Source organism: Drosophila sechellia, chromosome X (genome assembly GCF_004382195.2).
Source record: "Drosophila sechellia strain sech25 chromosome X, ASM438219v1, whole genome shotgun sequence".
NCBI lineage: Eukaryota > Metazoa > Arthropoda > Insecta > Diptera > Drosophilidae > Drosophila > Drosophila sechellia.
The window spans coordinates 6384863-6394774 of NC_045954.1; the positions used below are offsets into that span (position 1 = coordinate 6384863).

A 9912-nucleotide genomic window follows, 5' to 3' on the forward strand; every position below is an offset into this window, starting at 1 on the left:
CGCAGGCGAAGAAACCCGTTGCCACATCATCGTGTGTCAGCCGCTCCACAGAATCCGCTAAATATTCCGTATATTCGCTGTGGAGCGTTGTAAACATTCTTATAAACAGCTATCGATAACCGATAACCACTAGCTGACCATCTGTCCCATAAATCGCTGCCAATTGACCGTTTTGTTTTGATCTTATTAGATTTATTTGTTATTTTGTTTTTTTTTTTTTTTTTTGTTTTTTTGCTAATTTAAAAAATTAATAGGTAATACATACAACTACTTAGTGCTCTGTTTACGCGCTACATTTTCTGGATTAGGTTTAGTTGGATCTCCTCCATCGATCGTAGTTTTCTTTTTATTTTAGCTGCATTACTTCGATTTTCAGTGGCTTTCGGGGCGTCACAGTGTTTCATTTCAGATTCCTTTCCGGGTTTCCGGGGGACTTTTGTGCCTGCCAGGCATCCGTATTGCACTTGATCCTTGATCTCCGCTTACTCTGACTTTTTACAAAATCTACCATTGAAGTACATTAACACTTTAAAAAACAGATTAAAAAAAAAAATACTCTTATTGATAACTATAGACAATCCCTACTGTTCGCAGATATCTCCATCGTTTGTGCGTCCAACGCCTGATTTCCCGGCGGGAATGGAGGCCTGGCTAGCACGTCATCCATACATATCCCCTCTAGCGATTGGTGCTGCGACTGTGACGCCTCCGCGAACCTCATTTGGTCTTCATCACAATGATTGGCTCGAGTATCTTTAGCATGTCATTGTTTTCGGGTGCTCCCGTTCCACTGCCTCCGCCAGAACCAGCAGCTCCTCCTCCGCCTCCACCGCTGGATGCGTTGGCATAATCCTTGACCGTCTGCAGTTTGCTGAAGCCAGGATGCGGCTGCTGCTGATGGAGCTGCTGCTGCTGGTGCTGACTGATGGTCACCAGGCGGTGCTGCTGGTTCAACACAATCGCCTCGTGATGCGGATGCTGCACCAACTGTTGCTGCTGCAGGCTGCCGGCAATCTGCTGCAGCTCGTGCTGCTGCAATTGCAGCGCCGGCAACTGTTCGTGATCGTTGGAGCCATCGCCACCGCCCAATGGTGAGTCGTCGTTGTCGGCCTTCACCACCGAAACGAAGCCACCATCGCTGCCCGTGCCCGTAACCGAAACAGCTTCACTCTCGTACATATGATGCTCGGCACTGGTGTCGTCGTCCTGGCACTCATCTTCTTCCTCGGTTTTGGCACGGAACTCGGTGCTGGTGGCGCTGCTGCTGCGCGGCGTGTGGCTGCGCATGCGTCGCATTCGCGCATATTCCGCCTGCTTGGACAGGCGCTCCTTGCGCTCGTCCGTATTCTCGGTGGCTCGGATCTGGGCCCGCTTCAGCCGTGCCCGTTCGCTCAGCTTCTGGAGACGCGTGGCTCGCTGCTCGGGCGTCTCATTGGCACGCACCGCTCGCTGGTGTGCGGCCATCTTGTCCAACCGTATTCGCTTTTCCTCCTCCGTCTCGTATTTGTTAGCACCGCTGCGTCGCGGCGTCAACACTGGCGTTCGACTGTCGCCATCGGCCGTGGAATGTACATGAATCTGGCTGAGCTCCTGATGATGATGCTGGGATGTCTGCGACAGTGGCCTGCCGCGACGCGGCGTACTGGTGGCCAGCTGCGGTGCGGACAGCATCTGATTGAGCTCCTGCTCCAGCAGGCTGTTCACCTTAAGCTGCTCCTCGCTGGGCAGCGGATTCTTTCGCGGCCTGCCCCTGCCCACAGGTGTGGTCACAATCTGTGGCGCCGCCGCGGACGATGCCCCTGTCTGCTGTTGCTCCTGCTGTCCCAATCCAGTGACCGTTAGCGTGGGATTCGCCGCCAGTATGTTGTACTGGCCGGGACTATTGCCACCACTGGCGTTGGCAAAGTTGACGGGTGTAAACGGCGGCGGCACTGCATTCGGCCCGATGCCAATCTGGAAGCCATTGTGGTACATTGGATAGTAGGCTGTGGTGGTTGTGCCGCCGGCGCCCGTTGTTGTACCCGCTGTCACCACGCCCACGTGGCCGACATTGGTGGTGCTGGTGGTGCTGTTGCCGCTGCTGGTGGTGTTAGGGAAGGTGGCCAGGTAGGGGAATTGGTTATACAGCTGCTGCGCCTGGCCGGGCGTCGCCTTGAGCAGCTTCTGCTCCCCGCTGGCCGTCGTCACGATCACCTTGGTCTCGTTGTGACCGAGGCTAACAGACCCGCTGTTATCATTGCCGCCCGCTGATACCGGAGCATCGTTGTCCGACTGCAAGAAGGGATAGAAGGGATTGGCAAGCCAACGGGTGAGTCGGTTTGATTCTGCGGGTTAATGGCCTATGGGTTTGGAATTTTGGTCTAATTCTTAGTCTCCGCAATCACAGCAATCTTTGGTAATTGAATTTTACAAATCATTGCAACCTCATTTCGTAATTTGAGAGATAAGATTGATTGCTGTGATTGAACGTGGGCTTATAGATTGGTTTTCGAAAAGAACCGAGTGCGAGTGATAGAGTGAAAGGGATAGATGGAGGACACACAAACACACGAACGCACACCTGGACAAGCGAATGAAAACCACTTTTTGTTTGTTTCTGGTTGGTAAAAGTATTTTGATTTGTTCTCCTTAGGTTCAACATTTACATTGCTCATATATCTACACTCTATACGATTAATTCATTTGCTTCTGACCAAAATAAAGAACTAACACAAGTAATATGAACAACGGAAAAATAAAGTCAATTGAAATAAAATTATAGGATTTTCGGTTTCGATCAAAAGAGGAATTAAAATGCGGGTAAAGAAACGTGCAAAAAAAAGAGGTCCATCAGCCGCTTCTTCTGCCCATTTCCATCCGAATTCTATATATTTTCAAAATTCCTACTTTCCGGTTTCAATCATTTTCCTTTGAGGCAGTTGATTTCGCCAACTGCAAGGAAAATATTTGAAATTTACGAATATTGGCAATTGTTTGATATTTTACCAGCGCTACGAATTTGTATTCGATTCCAAATTCCTCTGCAACTGCAAAAATCATGTATTGTTATTATTCAAGAATCAAGCAAAATTTAACTAATCATGTTTTGATTTTACGTTTACTGGAAGAAGCTAGTGCTCTTTTTGTTCTAATACCGATAAGATTTCAAATAAATGGTGTTTGTAAACGATGTATCGTTTTCAAGATAACAAATTACATGGGGAAGATGAGGTTTCTGGAGGATCCTAAACTTTAGTTTTGCTGCGTTACGTTGTGTGTGTGTGTATATGTCTGATTTGGTTTGCTATCGCCGATCATTCAATATCCTCCTGTACTCTTTCTTGCTACCTTCTGCGCCTACTGCATACGCACCTGAAGTTCCTGCTTCTTGGCGGCATATTTGTGCGGGTAGAGTTCCAGCTGGCCACCGGCAATGCTGAAGTGCGGCACATGGGCCTGGAGCAGCTTTGCGGTGCCCTTGCCACCCTCATCACCATAGATCTGCTGCACAAAGATGCTGCCCGGCTCGGTGCCCTCGAGTAGAGCAGCCGTAACCTGTTGCTGCTGCTGCCCGGTGATGGTGTATCGCTGATGCTGCTGCTGCAGCTGCTGCTGTGTGATCTGCTGCTGCTGCGGCGTCTGTGGCTCCTGCTTCAGTTGCATGGGTGGACGCAGGGAGCCGGGCGCCAGAAACATGCCCTGTCCCATATACTCCACTCCGGCCAGGGCCTGGTGTTGCTGATAGGCGGCTGCTGTCACCAGATGTTGCTGATCCTCCGCGGGCTGCGGGGTGCCTGCCTCGTCCGTTGTCGTCGTCGTCGCTGTGGTGGTCGCCTGGTTTAGATTGATAGTGTGTTCGTTAGTACAATTGGCTGCCGCCGCTGCTGCGGCTGCTGCTGCAACAGCCAGCACCTGCTGCTGTTGTTGCTGCTGCTGTTGTTGCTGCTGCTGTTGCTGCTGCTGCTGCTGGTGGTGGTGCTGCTGGTCCGTTGACGACGAGGAGGATGTCGGCGTTGAGACGACCACCGACGACGAACCACCGTGCACCACAACATGCTTCAGTACCTTCTTCTTTTCTCTGACCTTTTTGGCATAATCGTTCAGCTTTCTCAGTCTTTCCTTCCGCTCCTCCGGTGACTCATTGGCGATCCTTTGGCGCGCCCTTGCCGCCATTTCCGCCAGCCGGAGCTTCCGCTGATCGTTCGTCTCGCTGGCGCGATACATGCGCATCCTTTCGGCCAATTTGGCCAAGCGTTTGGCCCTCTGGTCCGGCGACTCCATGGCACGGCGTAGCCGTTGCCTGGCCGCATTCCTCACTAGCCGCATGGCTCGCTCTATGTCGGATTCATTCTGGCGTCTCTGGCGATTGGCTTCTGCATTTCGGAGTAGTCGCTTGCGATACTCCTCCTCGCTCTCGCGCTGCCGGCGTTCCCGCATCCTTTCAGCATTTCTGGCCAGACGGCGCTGGCGTGCCTCGGAGCTCTCGTTCCACCTCTGCTGGTGGCCAGTGGTGGAGGCACCTGTTATGGATGCGGAACTGGCACTGCTGGTGGGTCCCAATGGAGTGGGTGGCTGTTGCGATTGCTGCTGCTGTTGCGATTGCTGCTGCTGCAATTGCTGTTGCTTCAGTGGTGCGTGTGCATAAAGCTGGAGATGCTGTTGCTGGAACTGCAGTTGATCCTGTTGCTGCTGGTGAAGATGTTGCTGTTGCTGCTGGAACTGTTGCTGTTGTTGCTGATGCTGCTGCTGCTGTTGTTGATGTTGCTGCTGCACGTGCTGCTGCTGCTGCTGTTGTTGCTGCTGCTGCAATTGCAGCTGGTGATGCGAGGAGAGTGGTACCAACAAAGCTGAGGGATGCTCGATGAGCAGGCGGGCATTGGAGCCATTGATGGCCAGCACATGGGTGGCGTACTGCTGCTGATCAAGTGAGGGCTCTATTTTTATCCCATTGGGATCTGGTTCCATTCTTGGTCAAAAGCCGGGGGCAACAACAATCGAAATTGTCGTCTATTGGGGCTCCAAAAGTGTACTGTTTATTATGTATATATATAGATATATATATATATGTATATAGACGGGTTGGTTATCGAAAGGATGAGCGCAGTCCTTCCGATTGTTTCGATAACATCTAGGGGCCGCGCTCTAGCTCGCCCCCTCTCTTTCGTACGCTCTGGGTCGTCTCCCGCTCTTTTTTTCGTCCGCTGCTCCTTGGCGTTTCCTCTTTGTGTTTGTTTTGTTTCGCTTTTTGCTTACTAGTAGTTATATAAAGAATATGTGTGTGCTGGCGCCGTTTCTCTCTCGCACTCTATTTTTGCGGCGATCGCTCCGCTATTGTTATTGTGGTCCTCGGGCATTTCTTTCGTTCCCTTTTTGGCTATGAGCGGTATTCTTCTTCTCCATTTTTAACAGTATGCGCTTTATTACCGTTCGTATTTTGCCATTACAATTTTTCGTGCGTTTTCATAAAAGCGTGCTTCTTCTTGCGAGTCAGTGACAATTGGCGCCGCCGCCGCGCTGCTTCTGCGCTGCCAATCGATTTTTCACATGATTATACACACACACCCATGCAGCCGCCGTCCGCACACCCAAGCACGCACTGCTAAACACACACACACACGCGCAGCGAAGCAATACGCAACGTACGTGTGTGCGAGTTTTTTTCCGCTCCTTATTTTGCTTTTCGCACAAACCTTAACCCATCGATTTGTAATTCCATTTAATCGCCGTGCTGCGGTGCATCCAGACGCCTTTTCTCTCAGTGGGTTAAAAGGATGTTCTGTGGCGGCGCAGCGTTAACTTAACTACCGACATTGACCGGGAATTTTCCACATAGCTGGGACCAGCGTATATCTGCCACTTCCGATCGCACCGTAATATCATTAACTTGAACTATGCGTTCTTTTTCGTAATCCGTGGTACTGTAGCTTTAATTTAATTTAACTCATCTTATTTCAGTTGTTTTCATTTCAACAATCGTTCTGTTCACAGTAGGGATGGTAAAAAGTATCGATACATCGATAGTCGAGCAGGCTGTGGATGCATTGGAAAATGCAACTGATAAGCCGATGTTCCGCTTGATATATCGCCTGGGCTTATTTTACAATTTGGAAAATAGTCTTGCGGGCAGATAATATTTATATTATTATTTGGCTGCAGTTGCGTGTCACATTACCATGTTCCACAATATATGTACTGTTTTTCCATACTTAATGTTACAGTTAGATCAGCTTATCGATAGCCGTCGATGTTTCAAATCGATTTTTAAAAATCAAGCGTAACGTCAAAACATGGATAATTCTATTTAAATTGTAAAAATTTTACGACTTATGGCCACACTGTTTTAAAGCTTACTTTTCACAACAGTCAACTGTAACTGCTATGTTAACAGGGCATTAACATTTCAAAGCTTTGAAGTATTTTTGAAATGAATAAATACGATTGTGAATTTAACTATATATGTAAAATTAGATACTATATCATTTTAAATAACAGCATTTCGTTGTATTTGTAGTAGATAATCGTATATATAATAGGATTAGTTCAGTAGTAATTTGCTTAATTGTTGTTATACTTAAATGTACAGCAAACATAAAAATGGAGATCCTGAGAATGGGACCCACCCTTCAGGGTCATCGAGGACATACTGTCAGATCCTGATCATTTCCGGTTGATAACGCTTTCCTTTTTTAGATTATCACTATTACCCATTAAATTCCCGCCAAAGCTCAGAACGCAGCATGTAAAAATTGTGAATGCAACTTTATTCAAGTATATTCATTTTGTTATTCTCGTTTTTTCGCTTATATTTTTCTGTTTCTGTTTTCACTTTCTTGGTGTTGTGTTTTGTTTGTTGGTTTTTTCTTGTTGTGTGTTGTCATTTTTAGTGTACACGAATATTACAATACACAAAAATGTATCTCAATCTTAAGTCTTAAGGCAAAAACAATTGATAAACGTATTTAGACAGGAGTAAAACAATTTGAAATTTCGACTAGAACTTAATGGTTACACTTTGTTAGTAATAATATATAATATATAATATATATATATATATATGTATATATAAATATATATCATGTGGGCCCGCGCGGGAGTTTCTACAATCCGTCTAAGGACATGGGCGTGGGAAGAGGCTTAGGATATGGATAAGGATAAGGTCTAAGGAAAGTGGACGGTTGGGTGTCGGCTGGGGAAGGAGGAAGGATTGCGTGCTTTAACAAATATTGCGTTATGTGCCTGGCTACGGATCATGTGTGTATGCTCCAACTATATATATATATATAAATTTGTATATATACATATATTTATGTGGGGGCTGCCGAGTGTGTGTATATTATCCTTATGTGAGTGGCGCTGTCCGTTTTGGGTTACATGCCTTTACCAACTACACACACATATGGGGGTTGTTCGTCACTAGGGTGCCTCAGTTGTTGTGGAAAAATACGATTTTTGAATGTTATAGCAAGTTTCGCCCGAGGATTTCCTCGAAAGGCACTTGTTGCCTCGTCCATCCGCGATGCTCAGTAATTATTTTAATATTTATTTTTTCGGGTTTCTTCTTGTTAAGCTTGGGAGGTGTACCTCAGTCGTTGGCGATTTTCCCTCCGTTTTTTATTTACAGTGAGGCACCCTGGCGCTGTAAGCTTCCTTTTTCCTGGGGGAGTGGGGGTATTACTGCCCTTTTTGGGGGCTCTATATGTGTGGCAATGACTATGCTAGTGCATGTGTGTGTTTGGGGGTGGGGGTGTGTGTGTGTGTGTTTGGTTTTTGTGTCGTGTGTGTATACATATCGTACGAATATAATGCATGCATTATAAAAATACTTTACTTTATGATTACATTACGTTACTTCATCTTGTTAATTTTTAACTTAAAAAAAAAAATTGCCTGGCTTTAATCCTAGAGTGCCTGCTGCCTATTCATTTGCAAGTCCTCGAGAATCCTCCTGGTTTCGGACTGGGTTCCTTATCTCAAACTTTTTTCTTATAGGCTGTATACAATATATATATGTATATATATATTTATATAATTTGTAGATGTGTCTGTGTTCCTCTGCCGATCCTGGCCAGCTTTTCCTGCTGCTCGGCCTAGCTGCTCTGCCGGAGAGCCAGCTCCAAATGGGCGTCTTTGCCTAAATCCAGGCTAACCGATTATACGATCCTCCATTAGTAACCCTTTAGCCTGTCGGCCAGCGGCGGCTTGATGACCTTGGGCGCACTGGCCCGGGCGATTCGCATCCGTTCGGCGGCTTTGGCCAGCCGCTTCTTGCGCTCCTCGACGGTTTCCGAGGCGCGGCGCAGTCGCTGCCGCGCTGCATTCTTCATCAGTCTTAGGGTTCTTTGTACTTCCGTTTCGTTCTGGCGTCGCACTCGATTCGCCTCCGCATTCTTGGCCAAACGCACGCGGTACTCGGCCTCTGATTCCTTGGCCCGTTTGTCCCGCATCCGGGCGGCGTTTCTCTCCAGCCGCCTTTCCCTGGCCTCAATCGATTCGTTGCTTCTCCGGCGGGCGGCCTTTTGCGCTCTCGAGGATTGGCCCTGCTGCGTTACTGACTGCTGGGCGCTGAGATGTGGCACGCCAAGATTGGCGAGGCCCGGAACGCCACCAAGTTGACCGGCCTCGACCACAACGCCAGCGGACAAATGATGATGCAGGGGATGCTGCTGCTGCTGCTGCTGGAGTACCTCCTGGTGGGGATTGCCTTGCTGTTGCTGCTGCTGCTGGTGGGGATTGCCCTGCTGTGCGAAGTTGTTCTCGAGGCTCAGCACCGCCGTTCCGGACGCACTGCCACCGCTGTTCGCAGCACTTGCTGAGGCACTGGCTGCGGTTCCCGCGGATCCTGATCCCGAACCCGAACCGGACACAGATACGGAGGTGGCTACGGATGAGGCAACGGCTGCCGCCGCGGCCGCCGAACTCGTATAGTTGTTGTACTCTAAGAGGCCCCGATTGCCCGAGTAGAGGGCATGGTGCATGGGACTCTCATAGCTGAGATACTCCGGCTTGATGAAGAACGGATCGCGGGCGGTGAGCGGCGCCGTCGGCGAGTTGAGGAAGTAGAGGCGACTGTGGTGCTCGGTGGTAATGCTCCCTCCGCCACCCACACCCGCTGACATCGGGGGATTTGTGCGCTCGCTCGCGACTCGCCTTTGGGATCCGGTTGGTGGTGCTTGTGATGGTTATTCTTTGACGGAAGTCAGGTCCCTCCGTGGTTCCACCGTCGTTCACCCTTTTCTTTTTCTTTCCCGCGCGCCGGGAATTAACACAATTAACTGGCCTGGGCAAAAAAAATGTGGCGAGTAAACAACAAAAGCGACATAACTAATCAATATGGAAAAAAGCTGTAGAGCTGGTCCAAAATAGCTTTAAAAATAGCTTTCAATTATTTCGCGGAAGCTTTCGGCGCAGAGTGACCGACCATCAAAGGCGAAATAATACCACAGCCACATTGCGGCACTCTCTACTTTAAATTAATCTTGAAAACAATCCTTAACAGAAAAACAAATGCATGATCCTTTCTGTTTTGTGGTAAAATATAAATTCATAAATTTTTACTGCACAATATTTTATATTTTCTTTTTTTAACATTTAGGTACAATGTTAATTAATGTTTTGAACATGATATGTAATGATTTTTTGTATGGAATGCAAGTGGTTTATAGAGGTGACATTTTAAACAATGCATGCTCTTGGTGTTAAGATTGCACTATTTATTTAAAAGTTGTATATGTTTTTAATAAAGCAATAGAATACTCTTTACAAAGTTTTAAAAGTTGAAGTTTTAAATTTCTTTATTCTTAGATCAATTTTGGTTATTCTTTGTTAGCTTAATATATTTTCAAGGAAACGCGAAAAATTTGATTGCTCACATATACGGGCGTTTTGTTACAATGTTCTTTGATTAACATGATACCCTGCTTTCATTTTAATTTC

At 47.5% G+C, this 9912-nt stretch overlaps 2 protein-coding genes across 4 annotated transcripts; both read right to left on the reverse strand.

Annotated features, from left to right (window-relative positions):
* Positions 1–226: 226 nt before the first annotated feature.
* LOC6612228 (putative uncharacterized protein DDB_G0271606) lies at positions 227–5977 on the reverse strand. Of its 3 annotated transcripts, none has more exons than XM_032725635.1 (3): positions 4063–5971; positions 3352–3813; positions 227–2271 (listed from the first exon to the last, which is right to left on the reverse strand). In XM_032725635.1, the coding sequence occupies exons 1-3, from the start codon at positions 4942–4944 to the stop codon at positions 718–720; spliced, it is 2898 nt and encodes a 965-aa protein (XP_032581526.1). In that variant the 5' UTR covers positions 4945–5971; the 3' UTR covers positions 227–717. The 3 variants fall into 3 exon arrangements, with proteins under 3 accessions (XP_032581526.1, XP_032581525.1, XP_032581528.1); XM_032725637.1 differs by lacking the exon at positions 227–2271 and adding exons at positions 2876–2931; positions 2986–3026 and having other exon boundaries at positions 3352–5977; XM_032725634.1 differs by having other exon boundaries at positions 3352–5971.
* A 1478-nt stretch (positions 5978–7455) lies between these two features.
* On the reverse strand, positions 7456–9345 carry LOC6612226 (protein vein). The gene has a single exon (XM_002036702.2). The coding sequence runs from the start codon at positions 9093–9095 to the stop codon at positions 8145–8147; it is 951 nt and encodes a 316-aa protein (XP_002036738.1). The 5' UTR covers positions 9096–9345; the 3' UTR covers positions 7456–8144.
* Between the last annotated feature and the right edge of the window lie 567 nt (positions 9346–9912).